This window comes from Mugil cephalus, chromosome 4 (assembly GCF_022458985.1).
Source record: "Mugil cephalus isolate CIBA_MC_2020 chromosome 4, CIBA_Mcephalus_1.1, whole genome shotgun sequence".
NCBI lineage: Eukaryota > Metazoa > Chordata > Actinopteri > Mugiliformes > Mugilidae > Mugil > Mugil cephalus.
The window spans coordinates 9,155,002-9,177,029 of record NC_061773.1 but is presented as its reverse complement, the minus strand read 5'-3'; the positions used below and the strand labels follow the sequence as shown (position 1 = coordinate 9,177,029).

The following is a 22,028-nucleotide window of genomic DNA, read 5'->3' as shown; positions in this document are numbered from 1 at the left end:
AAAAATAGCTTGCGCTGTGTGGGTTTGATGTTTTATGATTGGCTACGGATTTTCACACACAACCAATCAGATTCGTCAAATGGCGGCGTTGACATGCACATGTTTAACTATACGGCGTCGCCCGGCACATAATGTGCAACGTGAGCGATAAATACCGCCCGGTGTAACTGTATTAAAAGATACAACAAACAAACCCCAAATTTGCACTTTTCGTAGAGGTTTGTGGGAGTTGTAGTCCTCCAAGAGATAACTTCTCTTTCAACCTGGCGGACGCTGATGCCGTCGTAAAACTACAACGCCGCCATTTTTAACAGATCCGACTTGCATCAGCGTGGAGAGCAGCACTCGCCGGCAAAGTTACTACCAGAAGCAGCTTGCATTGTTTTAAAGTAACAAAAATTAAACCCGGTGTTTGTTTTGTTTTATAGCGGAATAGTTGCCAACGGCCACATGAAGCTGTTCGTAAGTGAAGGTAACCCGCACTGTCTCAAGGTGTTAGTTGCGGTGGAAGTGACAGGAGTTCAGTGCGACGTTCAGTATGTCAACCACGAAGGTAAGAAAGCATGATTAGCTTCACATTAGTCCATGAAATGCGACAACCAACAGCTGTCGTCTCCTAAAAACCAGCCTTGGCTAAATATTTGATTTAGTCTTGTCAAGTTTGAGCTGAATTTTTGCTGTAGTTATTGATTGTAGCTGTGTAATAACTAGCTAGCTGTAAAACTAGCCTTCAGTGAGTGGCATCTGCCTGTCAGTGTCAGTCAACGATGAATGGACACCATCGGTATCTGAGAAACAGCTAGAAAATACTCTTAACTGCACATCGCTCCTTTGTTTGTCTTGTTTTAGTATTGTTAGTTTACATGCGGAAGCTTCATGACGCCTTTGTTTAGCAGAGCAAAGCCTCAGGTACAGTGTACTACAGTATCACATTTTTGTTTGGATTGGATTTAGTTTGTGGAACTATGTTATTTTTAGTCCAATGGTTTGACATGAAATGGGCGATCTAGATATGAATAGCAGGTGTGTTTTCTTAAATATTTCATATTATTTTTGAACCATAGAAAAAGGTTAGGAATTATACATGACATGCAGAATTTCAGGGCTAATTTCAGTCACCTTACTTTTTGATTGTTGAGCATAGAAAGTGCCTCCAGTGTACCTGAACCTGCTAGTTATTGGTCCTTGACTTGCACATGCAGGTTAAACTTGCCGAGCAGGATCGGCTCCTCTTAAAAAAGAAAAACCAAACAACCACCAACCAAAAGCCAGGCCTGGTAACCAGTGACCTAAAACCTGAAAACGTGTTTACCAAAGGAAGTGCCTACCTCAGTTACAGAGGGCGTCAGAAATCACGGCAAGGTGATTTTGAGCAAATTACTAATTGTGTGTGCGCACATCCAATACTAATCCAATAATAGAATACTTGTATTTGTCAGGTACTGGCCAAACTCATTCGGATACGATAAGTTAAGATAGAACGTACTTAATGCAAAAGGAAATTCTTGTGCCATATTTACAGAATAAATAACAGTAAACTGAGCAAAACATACAATTTTGTTTTGCCTCCAGTTTGTCAACGACCAATCACCTGAAAGCTGCTGCATAAAGAAATTATGTTTTGATGAAATGGTGATGCATCCCGGCTTTGGACTCATGGTCTGATCCCAGATGTGTGCTAGTCCTCGCTGAGATGTGGACGATAATTGTGAATAAATAGGAACATCATGGACCAGCACACAAAATTGTGCCTAACAAGATGTGACCTATCCAAGCTGTACAGTGTAGTAAGATGTTGATAGCACTGGTTTCTTTAATATTTTGTCAGTATTTTGCCAAGTATGGAATATCGCTCATTTAAGCAGGTGAATATGGTATAATCGTGTCTGCTAAGTAACCATAAAACGTTGTCCAGATCTCCTTAAATCTAGTAAGTCTTAATAACAGAACACAACAAAACACAAGGGGAACCCGTCTAACTTGAAATAGGCTTGTGTGCTGTAGTGAGCATTTTATTCTGCATTATCTAAATCATTTAATTTTTTCAATCTCAGAAAACGTGGTGCCTTTCCTTAGCCGTCCAGCGTTGCCAGCTCTGCTCCTGCCCAGCGGACTACACCTATTCAGTGCCAATGCCATTTGCAGGTCAGTAGACTGTACATAGACCTTTGTGCTCGGCTAGTTATGAATGCCGGGGCCAGTTTGACGTGAATGTTAATTGCTGCCTCAAATCACCAAGAGTCTGTTCACCAACAAACAAAAAAACACTAATAACCTTGGTAGCCATAAGATATGTTTGGGCTTATTTTCCAGGTTTTAATACTATGATCTCCATCAATTAGGTAAATTTCCTTAATTTTTATTCTTTTAGGTTGGCAAAAGAAATCTCTGAAATAAGTGTTTCAGTTCTTGGGCTGATAAAATCAAGACTACCATATGTTTTGCACTTTTTTTCAAAAATGTGCTTAGGTAGAGTTTATTAAAGGTAAAAGTTTATCTTAATGACAATTGTATAATTAGATTTATATGACTATACCAAGATAATCATATAATCATATATATATATATATATATATATATATATAGTAATGGTGGAACTATATAATTTTATGACTAATATGTGAATTTGTATTATACTGCATCTACATTTGGAGACATATAGACAGTCTACCTGTTGGAGGTGGTACATGTACACAGTATGTTTGGTGAGCCATGTATTTGTGTTTCATGTGTTTGGCACAAATTCCCTTTTAACACTAAATGAGCTGAAACACTGACAGCAGCTCCTTCTGTTTCCCATCATTTTTTAACACCTTAGATACCTGTTTGAAGTAAACGGACAAGAATCCAGTGACCTTTGCAATCAGTGGCTGGAATGGGAGGCCAGAGATCTTCAGGTAAGCTCTACATAAATGAACAGACCGTACCGTCTATTGGACTGTTTTTATGGATTTTGTACATCCTCTTGTACAGAATTGCCATGCTTCAGTCTGTTGCATGAGCAGACATATTTCAACACAGCTAAATGATTTAAACTGTGGCTCTAAAAGAACAATGAACAGAATCCAAGGCTAAGAAACAGATCTGTATTGCCTGTGCATGATTCAAGGAAATTAACTGTTTAAACTCTTTGGATACTGTTTGATCTGATGTGACCTGGTCACTTGTAATGAACCTCTGTTTTGTCTTTTTTTGCACAGCCTGCACTGCTGCAGGCTCTTCACATGGCAGTGCTGCAGGGAAAGGGTTCTGAGGTGTCCAAGGTCCTCCAGGGCCCCCTAAATGTCTTGGACCAAAGCTTGAGCAAGGGGAGCGTGCTATATCTTACTGGGGTAAAGTATTTATTGTTTGGTTTTTATATTTGTCAGTGATTGTTCATTTACCACGTGTACTCACTTGCCAGTTTTCTGGCTAACCAGTGAAAATAGATAAATTTAATACAACAGTCCTGCTCTAAATCTTTGTTTCATGAAGGTTATGGTATTATAATAAATAAATTAGAGAGCTGCTGATCCTATATAGTGTGTCTTCGTTTTGGAGGCTGTTGTTAGTAGTGCTATTGTATTGCGTCCATATTATTTTGACAAACCCATCTTAGTCAGTGGGCTAGGCTAAATAACAAAAACACTTAAGTGTTTAACAACATCACAAACTGCATCCTCCACAATGATCAGACAGTTTTTCTGACACTGTTTCAGGATGAACTGAACATTATAACAGTCATCAAGGGAATTTAGTGCAGGACTGTTCTGTTAGAATGTATCAGTTTTCACTAGTTTACCAAAGGTTTTTGAGTGAGATTCAAGATTCAAGATCACTTTATTGATCCCTGCAGGGAAATTGTTTTGTCCAAGAGTCTCACGATGACAGAGAACATAAATGTGACCAAACATAGACATAAGAATACGAGTCAAGGAAAAAAATTTGAATAATATAAATAGAGTGGTCGTCCAATGACCGAAAGGCTGGCGGTTCGATTCCGCCCTATCCCCATTCTGTCGTTGGGCAAGACACTTAAACCACATTGCTCCCAGTGTGAACTCCACTAGTGTATGATTGTGAGTGAGGGATGTTGGTGGCAGCTGGAGAGGCTGTAGACATGGATTGGCAGCCACATTTATATCACCCTGCCCTGTGATTACTGGGGTAGTTCACCACCACCAGGGTGTGACTGTGCGAACGCATGAGTAATGCAATCAATTGTAAAGCGTTTTGAGCGTCTATGATAAGGTGCTATATAAAACCAATGCATTATTATTATTATTTTTAGAGCCTGTTTGAACACTTCTGCTGTGCCTCATCTGGTACATTTTCTGGTAAACAGACACGGTGAAGCAGTTACAGCGGCACATACAGTCCATATTTAGCGCACAAAACGGACTTGCCATAATGAGTCCTCTGCATGATTGTGTGATGTAGAAGATTAAATGCCCTCCTTCTGAGTCCCTCTTTTGTGTTGTGTCAGGTTTTTAATAGAGTATGTGTGTTAGTTGCTTAAAAGTTGTGTTATTTTTAATTGTGCTGTGTTTCAGGAAGCTGTTTCACTTGCTGATGTTGTGTTGTGGGCTGCACTGTACCCTGTTTTGTCTGAACCTTCACTAACAGTTGGTAAGTACCAACAGAAATGATTTATTAGCCATGGACATAGAGTTCATCTATGAACCAGCCTTCTCTTCTTCTCGTTCCTTCGCCTTTTGCTTTATTAAATGATTGTTTTTCATAATTTACCAACTATCCCACTATTTTATCTTGAGATGTTCTTTATCTACTCCCTCGTTCTCTCATCGTTGTCTGTATCTTTATGTATAAGGTCTGCTCTACAACCTTTCAGACTCCTTATCGGTTTGTAACATTTTCCCTCCATTCAATTTCCTTGTCTTTCTTTCAGGTGAACACAAGTCTTTGAAAGCCTGGTTTGACCGTGTGACTTCTGTGCGCGGTTGTCTGCCTGCTGCTCAGAAAGTGCTTCAGGGAAAAGGCCTGCAGGGCATGAAGAGCTACATGCAGAGGCAGCCTGCCCCTCAGAGCAGCCAGTGCAGAGACACACAGCCATGCAACAGCAACCCTGCTGAGGTATCTGCTAGATCATGAGAATAACTATTAGGCTTAAACAGTACTGAACAATATGGATTCGAAGGAACTTAAGTGCCTGAGTGCACATGTGCGTTTGCCTCAAGAAACATGTACGTGTGAGATTTAAAGGGAAGATCCGTCGTCTTTTTTTAAGTTTTTTTTTAAAACTGTAGATGTGCTGCCACAAACAAAACAGCTGTTATGACACATTTTGTCAGACACTTCTTTCCCCACATTTTGTGTCTCTGTTGTGCTGTAGTGTGGCTTTAATTCAGCCCACTTAAAATAAACTTCTTTGTCCGAGCTTCAGTCTCCAAGTGAGAGTTAATTTGGCTCAGTTTAAGCTAAATTGACACCTGTGTGAGGATATAGGACATGCAGCATTTCTTTACCCTCTGCACTGTGTCTTGTGTAAGCATGAGAGAATTCAAACTGTGTCAGTCAAATTTAGTAGAAGCAGTCAGAGGTAGTAGCAGAATGTGTAGAAAAGAGATTACAGTTATCTGTGTGTGGACATTGCTAACCTTACATGCTGCTTTAAATCCAATCTAATGATTCTCTGTGTCTTTGTTTAGTGCGAAGAAAGTGAGCGTTTTGTTTCAGAAGAGGAAATGGAAGCAGCTGTTCTCACATGGAGGAAGGATCTGAACACCGACCCTGTCGCTACAAGCAGACAACACCCAATGTAAGCAAGTAAAAGTCATATTTTACACTCAATACCTTAGGGAGATAGTCATATGCAGAGTGGAGATACGTGCTTGTTTTTAGATGTGTACAGCATATTTTGAAGAGTGCTTCTGGTAAGTCTCATCTAACGTGCTGTATACACTGATCAGCCATAACATTGTGGCAGGGGAAGTGAATAAGACTGATTGTCTGGTTATCACGCAACCGCATATTTTAGACAGCTAGGCAACATTTTGTCCTCAAACTCAATGTGTTGGAAGCAGCATTTGGACTCTGACTCAAAGAGCGACGCTTTATCTCCAGAACTTCAGTTCTTTTTACTTAAACTTAACATAGTTCCAAAGACAATCAAAAATGGCCCAATAGCAGTGAACCGGCAAAAGGGACATTGGGCTCAAGGCTTAATGTATGTGGGGAGTGAAGGCTGATAGGCCCAGATAGTCCAATCCAACAGCTACTTAAGGTCATGTTGCTGAAAAAGTTCATACTTGTTCAGATAAAAAGGTGTTAGAACACACACCGCTGAACTACAGTCGGCATGTGAGCGTCAGAACTGGACCACCTCGTTGTGGAAGAAGGTTCATTAACCACATGCATCACGTGGATGTCCGTGTTTGTGTCTGCCGCTTAGCTGGGGAACATATGGGACCAGGTTGGAAGGTCAGCTTGATCTGCAGCAGTGTTCAGGTGGTGGTAGATTTCAAAGTAACAGCTGCATGCATGCCAGGCCTCAGGATTCCCAGAAAAAAAGAAATCAAAACAAACATTTCAAAGTTGGGTGGTTTCAATGTTGTGGCTGATCGGTGTATAAAGACTCAACACATGAGCTTGATCACGAGGAGAATCTGGACAGGGGTTATAATAAAGCAGATTCACATTCACTTCTGTTTATTGTTTCCATCAGTTTGCCACAGGAGGGCAGGCGAAACATCCTGGTGACCAGTGCTTTGCCTTATGTCAACAATGTCCCCCATCTGGGCAACATCATTGGTTGTGTCCTCAGTGCTGACGTCTTCTCAAGGTGGGAGTTGAAACTTGTCTTCTCAGTCCTTTCTGTGTACAACACTCAGAGGGATAGATAATGGTGTACGAAACATTTTACTTGGCAGCAAACACTCTTTATATTCAGAACTTAGAAACGTAGAACATCTGGTACGTAGAGTTTAAAATGAAACTGTCCATCACATAATGTCACATTACATGATGGACAGCACTGTATAACTCCATTCGTTCTCCTTCCCTCGTTTTTTTTATTTATTTTTTGCTTTTGACACATCGTCTTTGTGTCTTCCCCCTCTCCATCTCCATCTGTCAATCTACTCCTCTAGGTATGGGCGCCTGCGAGGCTGGAACATGTTGTTTGTGTGTGGCACAGACGAGTACGGCACAGCTACAGAGAACAAGGCCAGAGAGGAGGGCCTGACACCGCAGCAGATCTGCGATAAGTACCACGCTGTTCACTCCAGCATCTACAAATGGTTCCAGGTCGACTTCGACTTCTTTGGCAGGACCACCACGGAGAAGCAGACCGAGTGAGTGTGTTGGCCTGTGTGGCGCCACCAGTGTCTAGTGTTATCTGGTGGTACTTTAACACAATTTTTCTTTCAAGAAACAAGCTTATAATTAAATACAGTATAGAGTGTCCAGTCGTAAGAAAAAAAAAAGGCTTCAAGACTCGTGTCCTGAGTTGCATCGAGATCTGATGTAGCATGAGGACAAACGTGCTTCCATATGATTACTATACGCTTTACATAACATTGGATTAGTGTAATCTTGCCGTGCATACTGGCGTGGATGTTCAGCCCCGTCCACCGTAAATTCTTCTTAATCTCGTAGATTATAGAGCATGACTGTGGGATATGTAGGTTACTACTGCTGACTTCCCAGGGGTTAACAAATACTTTCTATTCTTCTAACAGTTGAAAAAAAGTCAGTGGAGTAGTGCGCCTGTATTTATTTAAGAAGCTGCATCATTTCCCAAAAGCAAGATTTTAAAAGAAAAGTAATGCCGAGGTATTGCCAGAGTAAGAGTAAAATGTATTTAAACTACTCATTTTTTGTTTCAGAATCATGGATTGTGCTTCCATGGAAGTATTGAAGCGTAGAAAGTAATGGAGAGAGAGTTTTATTTCTTATCACTGTGCTGATGGTCTCGGATTGTTTTTTTGTATTGACGTTTAAATAATTCATGTGGACTGGCTTGTACTAAAATGGGAAATGGGATAAAAATGCATTACACATCTTTTCAGATAAGATTAGAGCAAACCTTTTTTTGCTTGTATTTCAAAAAGGATTACAGAGATAAAAACTCTTGTTTATAGGCCTTTGCTTTGATAAAGGACTATATAAAAAGCATCAAACACTGTGCACCGCCAGCACCATGTTCTTTTGGAAATGAAAACACCCCAGAGATTAGAGACTTTTTTCTTGATTCATGAGTGGTTTGGATGTAGGTCTCAGGTTTTAGATTACCATACTCCAACCAAAGATGACTGTCTTCTTTGTTTTTCATACCATTTTACTACATATTTTTCTTACCAAATCCATAACTCAAACTCTTTTCCGTTGAACCCTTGATAAGGGTTGGTCAGTTCCCACGTAAGCCTCCGTCTGTTTACTTTTAAGACAGGAGCCGTTTCGGTCTTGTATCGCACTTACAAACCAACAAAGGTCTTCCAACCAACCTCTTTCATCTGGTTTCAGGATAGCTCAGAATATTTTCTGGCGACTCCACGAGCGCGGCTTCCTAGTAGAAGACACCGTGGAGCAGCTACGCTGTGAAAGCTGTCAGCGTTTCCTGGCCGACCGCTTCGTGGAAGGCATCTGTCCACACTGCAGCTACCCAGAAGCTCGCGGTGATCAGTGTGACAAATGTGGGCGGCTCATCAACGCTGTGGAGCTCAGGGTGAGTTCTGAGGAGCAGGCTGTGCATCTCAAGTAATTGCGGAGGATAAGTGGAGGCTTGTCATGATCTGTCTCTGGCGATTACACGGAGAGCGATGGTGAGGGAAAGTAGAACGTCCCCAGGTATATACGGTTCTTATGTAGACAGTAATGTTAGACTTCAAGTGGTTGCAGCTGTTGGAACAGTAAACCTGCAGATAAAAAGATTAGAGTCTGTGCAAACCTTCCTTTGTCTCTTCACACCATCAGACCTGTAGCAAACAGTGTCTCTACCGGCAGCTAGAACTCTAATAGTCTCATGACACTGTGTCAACTTCATCAAAAACTTAAATAAACTTAACTAATTTTATTCTCTCACTGATTTTATCAGCTGCCAAATGTTTGCCGCTTATCAAGATCTTTAGTTCATTTAAATGTCTGTTTAGTCAGGAAACACTAAAAATATGTGCGGCTGTGAAACTAGCATGCGAGCGCATTTTTTAAAAAAAAAGACATTCTGAAAAGTTGGCAGAGATGTTGGAGTTCAATCAGTCGATCAGACTTTATTTGTGTCGCACTTTTCATACAAAATGTGGCCCAACTCTGCCCGACACAGACACACACACACCCACACACACACACAGACACGCAATTTAATAACCTGTGAAGCACTACAAATAAGAGCAGCATTCATTAAAACAAGAGCAAGAACTGTGGAAACACTATCGTAGGTGAGGAAACACCAGAGGCTGTTCACTTTTATTCTTCCCTGAAAAAATAAATATCAAGTGCAATGTCTTCTCTTTATACTTGAGGAATGGTGTCTATAATGTTCCCTGTAACACATGTATAACATTTATAATTGCATAAGTGCTTAAATTCTTCTTAAATGAATAATGATCGGTGCTGACGAATGTTCCCCTCCAGGAACCACAGTGTAAAGTCTGCAAGCGGACTCCCATCATTCGTTCCTCCAAACACCTTTTCCTGGACCTGCCAAAGGTATGCTTCCCACACTGCACTGCAGTTTTTCACTTATACATTGTTTCTTTGGTCACTGGGAAAGGCGCATTATAATCCAGTGCTGTAACAGCTTCATGCTTTCTAAAGCTGTGGTTTAGGGTTTAGACATTGGGTGTTTTTGGCAGCATTTGCATTCTCCCTGTTTTTCTCACGCAGCTAGAAAGTCAGTTGGAGCAGTGGCTGGACAAGTCAACCAGCACAGGAGACTGGACAGCAAATGCCAAACAGATCACCCGCTCCTGGCTGAGAGATGGACTCAAACCTCGTTGCATCACCAGGGACCTGCAGTGGGGAACACCAGTGCCTCACCCTGACTTTAAAGAGAAGGTCTGCGGTTGTCACGTATAATGCACATCACTGTTCATATTACAGCTGTAGTCTCCTTTTAGTTTTGTATTTGCTCATAACGTGTAAAAGATAAGTGGCCCGCTCAATTCTCCCTGCTGTTGGGGAAGGTAATTAGGTCCGATAGTGAAAATAAATACATTCTAGTTTTTTAAAAGTCAGCATTTGTTAAAAAACAGAGTTTTTTCCGCTGTGCTTTCATTTCAGAGGTTGTGGTTCGTGGTACGATTGAATTGACTGTTGTATGACACGTCTGACAAACCCATTCACCCAGTGAGCTGGCCTAAATAACAGCACCACAAACAGCTTCCTCCAAAACAATCATACAGTTAAATTACCATCTTTGCTTTGTTTCACATAAACTACATCATACAACTACATTATAACAGTCATGCAGCTGCGATTTAGTGTAGACTATTATATATTAGAATATATTATATATTAGAATGCATTTATTTCACTAGTGTACCTGAGCTTAGGGAAGTGGGTAAAAATGCAAAGTACTTTTTAACAGCACTCAATTACCTGCTGCAGAAATGTTCTTCCACATTAATGCCTGAGTTAATGCTACAGTATTTACTCGTGCTCCTTCTCATGTCAACCTTAATTGGTTCCTTTAACGAACGGTCTTTCTGTCTCTGCAGGTGTTCTACGTGTGGTTTGACGCCCCCATCGGTTATCTGTCCATTACCGCCAACTACACTGACAAATGGGAAAAATGGTGGAAGAATCCTCATCAGGTACCAGCCGCCAGCCCACACCGTGTCAAAATACACGAGCCACACAAAGTAGTGATGCTCAAGCCCGACACTGATTTCTGTCGTCTTTACAGCACAGAAACGGTCTGGTTGCTTCTTTGCTGCTTCTTTACTGCTCCATCTGCTCTTTTTCACCCACCAGCCCCACATGACCCTGACATCGAACAAAGAAACTTCATTGATAATGAATGAGTTTAACATTCAGTTCTACACCAACGGTTATAATTTACACGCAGTGCAGTGAAAGCATTATACCGTTACTTCTGTCCGAATTGTGTTACTCAGAGATAAAGGTCTCAACACGATCATGTGTTTTAGATTTCTGTTATTGGTGATGCTCTCCTCCGTTTAACATGGACGGGAAAAACACTTGACGTATTGTGTATACATTTGAGTCTGACATTTTAATTGCTACACATAAAGTGACAAGTGTCGAAGATGAAACAACTGTGGATTCTCTTTCAATCAGATGAACAACAACAGACCTTAAACCTTATAGCAAAAAGTCTGGCATTTTCTCTCATAAGCATCACCATCTTCTTCACTCTCACTGACTCATCTCATCTTTCTCCAACTAAAGCCCCAGGATTGAGTCCCTGTTATGAGTGTGTGATGCCATGTATTTGTAAAGAGAGGGAGAGATGGGGGTTGGGGAGAGCTGATAAGTCCTCTTTGAACTGGATGATCTCATGATGATCTAATATGATGTCATCTCACAGTGCAGCGTTGTGTCTTTGCCACCAGGTGGAGCTGTACAACTTCATGGCCAAAGATAATGTGCCGTTCCACAGTGTGGTGTTCCCATGCTCCCTACTGGGAGCCCAAGACAACTACACCCTTGTCAATCACCTCGTTGCCACTGGTGAGCACTTATTGTGATTGACTGATTGCACCCGTCGAATAATTACTCATGTGACAGGTCTTTTTGGCTGACATAGATGTTCACACCAGATGGCTTAAAATCGTTATAAGAACACACAAATGGCACAAAGAACGCCGTGTTGTCAGACTGATTATGTATTTTGGCCGAGGGCTTTTACGTTAACCTGTGTTTTGACTTCTCCCTCAGAATATCTGAATTACGAGGACACGAAGTTCTCCAAGAGCCGTGGCGTGGGTGTGTTCGGAGACATGGCAAAGGACACGGGCATCCCGTCTGATGTGTGGCGATTCTACCTCCTCTACGTGCGTCCAGAGGGACAGGATTCAGCTTTCTCTTGGGCCGACATGGCTATGAAGAACAACTCCGAGCTGCTCAACAACCTGGGAAACTTCATCAACAGGTTGGTAGTTGAGAATTAAAACTAATCCCTAATTTCTTCATGTAATTAACAAATCCGCAGAGACAAGAACCCACCTCAGAACTGGCTTGAAATAACAAGCTTACCTGCACCATTGTGCTGTAAGGTTGATTTTTTTGTTATAATCTATTTAATTGTAATTGTTATGATGATAATCAGTCACTAATGGAAAGAAAAATGGGGCAATCGACTTCAACTTGCTCAAACTTTATTCTTAAGTTTCTCTCAGAAAACAAAATGCAGCAAAACCGTCACCCAGTCCAATTAGCAACTAAGTTTTCAGATTGTTGTACTCATTGGGAAAAAAAAAAAAAAAAAAGTCTGTTACCGCAGTAACTATTACAAGAGGCTCACCCTAGTTTTCTAAATTTGTTTGGGATGGCGTAATTTAGCCCCAATTACATCGCCTCAAATGATTTTTAAAAGATCAGGGTTAAATCCCACATCAAAGATTTTTCTCAGCAGTTTTTTTCCTAAGTACCTTGATCTTCAAAATTGGTCTCGGGCAGCAACGCTGATGCCTAATTGGTTCAAAAATATCTTGTAGATTGCATCCAGCCTAAGGTGCTGGAGGTAGAACGTATTCTGCTTCAGAAAAGAAATTCCGTCCTAGCCCGGATCCGATCCCTGAAACGCTACATCATTAGTGGCAGCGTGTCCATCTTATATCAGCGTTTCCAGTTTTATAGATGTTTCTGGGCTGTCCGCTGTTAAACCAAAGCGTTTTCATAGTTATAGTGAGACAAACCTAAATGGTTAAGTCTGTTTGTGTTTAACAGTAGAAACCTGCTTCATGAATTAGAAGAGTAAAACAAACAGAACATACACATTAGGAATTTGACATTCTTGCCCCAGCGTTTTGGTCGGCCAGACTTTCCTCAGAGATGCGTAAAATATAGAACAGCATGTTGCATCAGACATGACAAAACTTTCTCAGCATGAACATCCTCCTGATGTACACATCAAACTCATATCAAATATCGCTTGTTCCACAGCTACAATTTAGAGCTGTGAAGTGCATTGATGCAGCGCACTGTCGTGTTAGTTTACACTGGAAGAGCACTGTATTACATACGGCAACAAAATCTATAATTTATAAACAATTAGCAAGTCAAGTAACCCTCATTCTGCTCCCGCTCCCGCTTTCCTCTCGCTGCCTTCGTGTCTCTGCTCCAACATGTTTCTCTGACCTCTGTTTTTCATCTGTTTTATTCAAAGCCTCTTCCCCCTCTCTCCTCCAGAGCCGGCATGTTTGTCACTAAGTTCTTTGAAGGCTGCGTGCCTGCGATGGAGCTACAGCAGGAAGATAAGAAGCTCCTGGCTCTGGTGGGCTGGGAGCTGCAGCAGTACATCCAGCTCATGGACAAAGTCAAGTGAGAACACATGAATCGTATACATGCAGCGGTTCAGACGGCGTGATCACATTTAGACAGAAGTTTACACTCGCTTTGCATTTAATTGGGAGCACCAGTGAAAACAAATGCATTCTAATACAAAGGCCCTGCACTAAATCCTTCTCCATGAAGGTTATAATGTTGAGTTTATGATGAAAGGTGGTCATTTAACTGTGTGGTCATTTTGGAGGATGTAGTTTGTCATTCCGTCACACTGGATTGAATTGGGCAGAAAAGTGTTTCTGTTATTTAGCCGAGTCCTCTGTCAAAATAACAGAAACGTGTGTCACAACACAATTAAATTAATTAAAGTAATTTACCATGAAACCACAGTTGAATCAATGTCTTTTTCAGTTATTTTCCCTCTTCATGAAGACAAATCTTGTCTTTAGAGTCTAATATTAGAATGCATTCATTTTTTTTTATTTAATTGAAATCACCTTTAAAATGTAAAATTGTAATTATAAAATTCTTAAATTCAGTTTGTCTAATTCAAATTGATATATATTAAAAAATAAACCTGTAAATCTTTGGTTTAGTTTAATGTTAAATCTGAAATTGTATCCTATTTGGACGTAAGCTGAAGTGGATTCCGTGTCGTGGGTTGTGGTTGTAAGATGCCCTAATATTTTTCCACCTGTTTTTCCTTCGTCTAATTCTCTTCACCAGAATCCGCGACGCCTTGAAACACATCCTGAACATCTCTCGCCATGGCAACCAGTACATTCAGGTCAATGAACCCTGGAAGAATATCAAGGGAGGTGACACGGAGAGGTGAGGCGGCCTTGACCAGCGTGTAGCGTCGCACAAAGAGTCAAACGCGCAAGTTCTCATTGAAACAGAAATGACCGTTAACCCGTTGTCAAAGGACTCAGTTGACTAACTCTGATTTAGTTTAGTGCAAGTTCAGCTGAATAAAATCAGTTCTTAGAAGGAAATATTTGAAGTAGCGACCTAGTGATGAGGATTTAAATCCTGCCCATTATAAGTTTAGCCAAAACATTTTCATTCATGATGTGTCAAACTGACTGGTCCGTCTCTTTCCTTCAGGCAGCGTGCGGGCACAGTGACTGGTGTCTCCGTGAACATCGCCTGCTTGCTGTCGGTGATGCTCTCTCCGTATATGCCAGCAGTCAGCCAGATCATCCGGGATCAACTCAATGCCCCTCAGTCGTGCATAGATACGATGCTCCAAGGCAGCGGCAGCTTCGTGTGCGCCCTGAGAGCCGGCCACCGCATCGGCAGGGTGAGTACGACCTGGACGTGCGATACGCGGGGTCGCACGCGCTCAAACCTCGCGTAGGTTGACTGTGGGTGATACAACGAGGATGCAACAATCCGTCAGTATTTCAGTACTCTTGAGGATATTGTCGTGTACACACACACATACCCACACTCAACAATAATAGCCCAGACTGTGTTTGGAGGCCGCAGCCTTCGAGCAAACTGCAAGTTTCTCTCGGGCCATTTGTCCCTTTAGGTCTAATTGTGGGAACCTGTGCGCAGCAGCCTGCATTTGATTAAAAACTGTGGTTTCCAGACAAAGAGATGTACGATGAATCGTAGCCTTATCTACGAGCGCTGAGTTTTATTCAAGAGTGGCGATCATCGTTGAAACTCTCATACTCGGCTATCTACACGCATAATTTTCTTTGTTCAAAGATGAGCACAGAGCCCCCAGGTGAAACTTTCTGCTGCACTGGCCTGGGGCTGAATCGACAATTGGAAACTTTTTGAAAATTCTTGCATATATTTATACATATATACATATATATTATTTTTATTTATTTACTTATTTTATCGTTTCTGCCCACCCGCTCCATTTGCAGGTCAGCCCGTTGTTCCAGAAACTGGAGGCGGACCAGATTGAGTCTTTGAAGAAGAGATTTGGCGGACAGCAGGTATTTGATGTTCATGATGTTTAAGGGTCTGTGACTGAGTTCAGTCAGGTCGTCTGCGTATATAGGTTCACCATTTATGAATAATGAAATAAGAAATTATTGATGACGCATGTCTGTTGACCGTTCACGGTCTGTCAAACCATCGTCATCACTAAGAATTTGAACTCGATTTAATTTTTAAGAGTGCAAACTGTAAATGTATATATTATGGATCACACATCCATCGGAGGAAAATAATCCCTCTCTAAACCTTCTCGCCTCTAGCCCGAAGATGAACCAACTCAAAAGAAGGTACTGAGTGGTATTTGTCTGTGAAGAGTCCGTCCGGACCGGTGTTGCTGTGCCAACGCATGCCTTCACTAACACTAGCTGATAATTTAACGCCCTCATATTTTTCATTTCTACCCATATATATATAAATATATATATATCCAGTGTGATTCAGTGTCCATTCACGCGCCGTGACTCATAAAATCCCTTCGTCATTTTGAGTGATGAGTGTTATTGTCTGAAATTGAAGTGAGAGGTCGGTAGGAATAATAACCGTTGAAACGCCTGAAATTCAAACATCTTCATCCGTCTGTTTGAACCTTCAGAACGCTGCGAGCGCTCAGCCTGCTGCTGCGCCAGCTTCTCCTGCAGCTGAGGTGGCGACAGAGAACAGAGCGGACCCGGAGAAAGCCAAGCAGCTCACACAGGCTGTGGCTGAGCAGGTTAGATTTCTGACTGGCACCAACGCACCACTAAGCCTTCAAAAGCAAATGCACTTCTTACATTTTAACGACGCTTTGGAATCAGAAATTTGTCGTTAAACCAGTTAATTGAGTAACTCTTAACAAAATTAATTTTATTTTACATTTTTTTTTTCACTCTTAAGTCTTCTTTAGTCTTTAACTGGATAGTAAAGCAGATACAGTTGATCTTTTGTTATATAAAATAACGCTCTCTTCATAAAGCGAATTGCGCCCGCGAAAAAAAAAAATTCCAAAACGAGTATCGGCCGTTTTTAAAATCTTTATTTAGTCTGTATTTCTTTTTGGAAATTTATTTTTTTGTGAGTAGGTTTCGGGTAAATTGATTAAAAATAATTGTCTTTAAATTGTCTATTAGTTTCTACGATAAATATGGCTTTTAAATATTTGGAAATCTAATCTTATTTCTCAGTATTTCAAAACGCAGAAAGAAGCGTACAATCTCAAATTCACAATTTGACGCTTTAGTAAATCGCTTGCTGTTTTTTAATGACATCACGACAAAGTGTTTAATCCAAGACAAATTTCGCTGTGAGAAATCTTTTAAACGCTGTCATCTTGTTTATCTCAGGGGGAAAAGGTTCGCGCACTCAAAGCCCAGAAAGCGGAGAAGGCTGTGGTCACAGCAGAGGTGGCCAAACTGTTGGACCTGAAGAAACAGCTGGCCCTCGCTGAGGGGAAGAGCCCTGAGCCTGCACCTCAGAAGGGCAAGAAGAAGTGAGACTGGCAAAAAAAGATGGAGGCTAGAGGAAGAGTCGGAGGAAGGGGAAGCGGAGATGGTTAGAGGTATGATAGTAGAGAATGGGAACAAGATGTACACTAAGAGAGAGATGAGGATGAGGGTATTAGCTTAAGGCAAAGCCGTGACAGGATCTAAGACAATGTGGTATTGGCACTGAGGACTAATGAAATGCTGGATAGGCCGACGGGGAAATGAAAACACACAAAGAGAGAGTCAAATGAATACAGCTACAGAATGGAGGGATTTTTCCAAATCCCTACACCAAAAGAAACTGATTTTATACTCTCCCTGTGATAAAGTCAGCATATGATATGAGCGGTGGAAGGTGTGTGTTGCGCATCCAAGATGTTTTTTTTTTTTTTTTTTTTAATATCCTCTGGAAAATAGTTTTGTTTTTCTATTTCTTTTTGCTACAAGTACCCCCTTTTAGATCCATAATAAACTGAATAATAATAAAATAATAAGTTAAATTGTTCTCCTTCCCCATTTCTCAAATATCTCTGGTATACACTATTTTCTACGAAATATGTATATGATGCCGCAAGTCATATGAAAAAAGTAATAAACATACGTGACTAAAATTGCACATTTTGTTTTCTTTATTGCAAATTTGGGATTACAATGAATGAGTAAATAAACAATATGGTAAAATACATGAATTTGATGCAGTCTGTAATAAAAAAGCCATGCATATTATTCTACGATTAACAATCTATGTGAGTACAATGGGAAAATAACAATGGATATGTTGGCATATTACAGTTCAAGCCATTACAGTACAATTTTATATACAGCATTGTATAAAAAATAGTTAATAAGGGTAGAACCACTCTTAATAAGTCTACCGCTAATTCCGATAATAATAGAAAAGGTCAGCTTAGAAAGTATAGCCGGGTCTTACTTGCTTCATCTAAATACACATACACACAAGCCAGTGGTTATACAAAAGTAAGAAAAGCTAATGAATTTAATCCCCAAAACAAAAACATTCTCTCATACTCACACTGCAATGGGCACTTTCAAACTTTTCCTGAGCTCCTAAACTCTCCACATATTGGGGCAAATAATCTCTGATAGCCAGATTGCAGCCCTTAAAGGAAACGTTACAATTTATTGCAAAATGGTGGGAAAGGATGACAAGAAATGCACTCTCTGAAGTAAGTTCCTTTCTGTCCTACATGCACATCATCAGACGCTCGTAACTGTTATTTCTGCCATCCCATGTTGATGGAAGAGGTTAGGCATTCTTTAAATATGACATTCATCAAAATCACTGCATGATTAGCACTTAGAGCTGTCTGTTCTCCATTTTACATGCTGTGTCTTTTTATTTGCCGCAATGCTGTTGCAGCCCCTTCTCTCTATACCCTTCATTGTCTTGACTTTCATCACTTTCCTCTTTCTTGCCATCTTTACCTGTCTGCCTGTTTCAATCATCCTCTCACTTAAAAAATGTATCTTTGGTTTTCATTCTTCTCTAAGAGGCATTTCATGATCCCCACACTAGACCTTTCCCAACCATTGCTTATTCCAATTCTGTAGGACCTATCATCTTTTAGTCTTCCATCCTATCTTTCTTTTTTCCCCCTTCACTTCCTGGTGTTGACTAGTCTCTCAATCAGAGCTCTTCGTGTCCTCTGCACCTCCTCCCCCAACCTTTCAATCTCTGCTTTCAGTCGTTCATTCTGCTCTGTCAGCTCCTGTACCTTCCTCTCGTTCTCCTGCTCTCGTTCTTTGCGACTCTTTTTGGTAGACGAGTAAGATGAGCGCTGTGTGGAGGAGGCAAAAGAGGACAAGGCACCGTTGGCTCTCTCACTGGTGGTCCTCTTGCGTTTTCCCAGGCGGGAGGGCGGGTATACAGAGGGGGAAGGGACAGGTGACGAGGGAGAAGAACAATTCTGGGATGGTGACTGGGAGGCTGAAGAGGAGCAGGATGGAGAATCGGGGACACAAGGCAGTTCCTCTTCGCTGGCTGAGGGAGATGCAGGATGGACATTATTAGCCTGGTGGTGTTGATGGTGGTGGTAATAATAGCCACTGCTGATCACTGCTCCGCTCTGATCCATCATTCCCATCCCTCCATCACTCAGCAGCTCAAAGAACTCTGGAGGCAGCAAGTCACTGCCGCCTCCCGTCGAGCTATCGCCACTTCTCCCGCTCTCAGCCTCCACCTGCCTCTCTTCTGCCACGGTTGGACTCATGCAGGAGGAGGAGGAGGAAGAGGAGGACGATGATGAGGTGTGATGCAGAGGCTGGGTGCTGTGGATCTCCTCTGTCGCCCTCTGGACACCCTCGCTCCACGTCTGGCTTCCATCAGTCAGCCATGTCAGAGAACAACTCTCCAGAACATCCAGAAACTCCGGCTCTTTCTACAAGCGCAAAACAGAAATGTCGCCTTTTAAAACATGTCTTATATCACAGCGCCGATACATTTAACATTACTTCGTATATGAATCAAAAACATAGAAACTACTACATGCAAAAACGCTCACATTCATCGTGGGTGTGACACCCATTTGGTTCTCCAAAGTACTGACCTCGGTGCATGTGGGGGCACGTGCCACTTTTGCCCCTCCCGTGTCGGAGCCCAGAATATCCTGCAAGTCCTCATACCACGCCTCCAACTCTGCACCATACAACGGCCCCACACCAGGGGGGTATGGCGGGGGCAGGTGTAGCCACTCGGCAGTCATCTCGCCAATCAGTCGCAAAGCACAGATACTCGGCCACACGGTTCACACTGGACCTGAGGGGGGCGGGGGGCAGCCACCAGATCGAGGAGGGACGGCAAACCAGAAAGATAAAGGAAAGAGTGCAAAGCAGCTGCACGTTAGATGACTGACACGTCACAATAACTCCACCTTCATTTTAATCGTCACTGTTCTGCAACTGGTTTAGTTTAGATGTTGAGTGTACATGAATGAAGGAAGGTGTGTACCAGCTGAAAATGATGCAACCAGCCTTTTTTCTTCATAATTACTACATACACTCCATGATAAAGTGAGCATTAAAGTACAGTATATTGTGTAATCCACTTAATTGTAAAACAGGATAACAGTGACACTAAGTGAGGAAATGATTGTACTGCACCAAAACAAAAATGTTCATAACATAAAGTTGCAAAAAAAAAAAAAAAAATGCATAAAGAACCATATTACTTAAACTGAACGTTAAAAGTAAAAAGAGATCTTCACAAACATGCATAATGTCAAATATGAGAAGTCCAATTTACCTTTAAAAAAGTCTCTGTTAATCAAGTCTGCCAATTTGTTGGAGATAGCTTGTCCCAACAATTCTGAAAGAAAAGGGCATCACATAGGTCAGTGCTAAATAAATGCTTCAAATGTTTCCTCTCACACCTGAAATTTGCTGAGATTTCAGAATCAAAATGATGATTTGTTCAAATGTAGAGCGAGTCTAGAGTGGGAGCAAAGGGCTTCCGAACAGCAGCATTAATGTTTGATATGGAGAGTGATAAGAATACAGTTAAATGAAAATGATCCAAATTTGGAGAAAATCATGAACAAAAATAGATAAAGCAATAAAATTCCTGTCACATAACCATTGTAAACAAAGACCAACATGTTCTCCACTGCGCCCCCTGCTTTTTACGGTCCTCAAAACAGGTTAGGATCGATAAACAAGTGGTTAAAAAACGACGAGGAGAGGCATGAATCTCCCCAGGTCTGATAGTCCGCTCTGCTTTTATTAAATGCCAAGGAAGAACACACATTGCTTGACAATAGATATCGAAACGACTGGATTTGAAGCTTGTACATAAAACAAATAAGGATCGTCACCGTTCTCCCTTGTCGTGAAATAATCAACCTTCAATCACTAATGTAAAGTTACACAATAATAAAGAAATCCTCCTTATTTAGACGTCACGTGTCAAATGTCAAACTTCCCAAGGGACCGTGGACATGCCGGATTTAAAAACCTTAAATCGGCAAATCAAACGCTTATTTTTTTCCCCTCCTAAAATTACTATTTTATGTTCGATAGTTGTATATTTTTGTGTTTTAGTTGGGCTGCATGTCCACTGTAAGCCAAGACAATTACGTCATGGAAATGTTAAGTCCAGCAGCAGGAATGGGCGAAACAAAAGGAAACCGAGAAAGAAAATAATAATGGGTTGGGAAAAGGAACAACATAATATAAACGCCTGTAAAATTAGTTGCAAACGTCTCAAAATATAAATTAAGATGCTTATAGGTACTCTGAACGTCGTTGTCAAAGTCTTCTGTAAAAATTCAGGAAACAAAAATAAAAGCCGTTTCATTTCCAATCGACAGCTCCATTAGTTAACAGTTACTGTCAAGCGCTAAAAAGTAGACATGATAAAATGTGTCAAAAGTGTTTAAAATGAATGACACCTAAAATTCTGAGTTGCAACAAAATTGTCAAAAATCACGTTGAGACTTTGGGCACGGTCAGCGGTCAAAACATCCAAACTTCCTAGCTTAGAAGTCCGTATGAGCTTTGTCAACTCAGCAAACCAAACGCATAAAACAAGTAGATGTCCATTATGATTGATTAAAACAGCTGTTACTCTAAAAATTGCACCGGGATATCTGCCAAAAAATAGATAAAAAAAATTCTTTCCACTACACCCCAACCACTTCAAGAGAAGTGACACCCATAAACACCAAAAAACATCGACAAACTATAAGCCAACACTACTAACAAGAACATCCACTTACCCTTTTTCTTTTATTCGCTCGCCTTCTCGACTGTCTTAAACTCGAATGTAGATATTTTAGTAAAAATTGGTGATAGCTCATGTTAACCATTGTTCAGTCTTGACGGCAGAATGTGATTTTACGGAAACTCCCGGTGGTGTTTATATTGAGGGAGAGGCCAACCGAACTATGCATGGGAAGCTAGTCTTACCACAACCTAACATGGATGTGGATGACTGACGTCGCGTCGGTCCAATCAGAAGAGCGGACTTAAGATCTTTTCCTTGGCGACATCCAATGTGGTGGCCGGAATCACACCTGGGTGGGGCCAAATGTTGCCTTAGCTGGTTGTTCTCACTGGCCTGTATAGTTTGTACGAGCAGCAATTGTGATGCAGTCATAAGACGGCCAGGACGAATTTGGGGCGTATGGGAGTCACATGAAAGGAATGATGCAATGCTTGGCAACCAATTTCTAGCTGGGGATA

General features: G+C 41.3%; 2 protein-coding genes across 3 annotated transcripts; one reads left to right on the top strand and one right to left on the bottom strand.

The window, feature by feature from the left end:
• The first annotated feature begins 302 nt into the window (after nt 1-302).
• mars1 (methionyl-tRNA synthetase 1) lies at nt 303-17,445 on the top strand. Of its 2 annotated transcripts, XM_047582371.1 has the most exons (22): nt 303-553; nt 2,055-2,145; nt 2,819-2,897; nt 3,201-3,332; nt 4,533-4,608; nt 4,889-5,073; nt 5,649-5,758; nt 6,665-6,781; nt 7,089-7,292; nt 8,464-8,665; nt 9,571-9,645; nt 9,823-9,993; nt 10,656-10,751; nt 11,514-11,631; nt 11,839-12,052; nt 13,312-13,443; nt 14,134-14,238; nt 14,515-14,710; nt 15,294-15,365; nt 15,630-15,656; nt 15,962-16,078; nt 16,689-17,445. In XM_047582371.1, the coding sequence occupies exons 1-22, from the start codon at nt 451-453 to the stop codon at nt 16,836-16,838; spliced, it is 2,772 nt and encodes a 923-aa protein (XP_047438327.1). In that variant the 5' UTR covers nt 303-450; the 3' UTR covers nt 16,839-17,445. The 2 variants fall into 2 exon arrangements, with proteins under 2 accessions (XP_047438327.1, XP_047438328.1); XM_047582372.1 differs by lacking the exon at nt 15,630-15,656.
• Nucleotides 17,444-21,715, bottom strand: ddit3 (DNA-damage-inducible transcript 3). The gene is made up of 4 exons (XM_047582374.1): nt 21,563-21,715; nt 20,092-20,154; nt 19,397-19,605; nt 17,444-19,228 (listed from the first exon to the last, which is right to left on the bottom strand). The coding sequence occupies exons 3-4, from the start codon at nt 19,550-19,552 to the stop codon at nt 18,449-18,451; spliced, it is 936 nt and encodes a 311-aa protein (XP_047438330.1). The 5' UTR covers nt 19,553-19,605; nt 20,092-20,154; nt 21,563-21,715; the 3' UTR covers nt 17,444-18,448.
• Nucleotides 21,716-22,028: the final 313 nt, after the last annotated feature.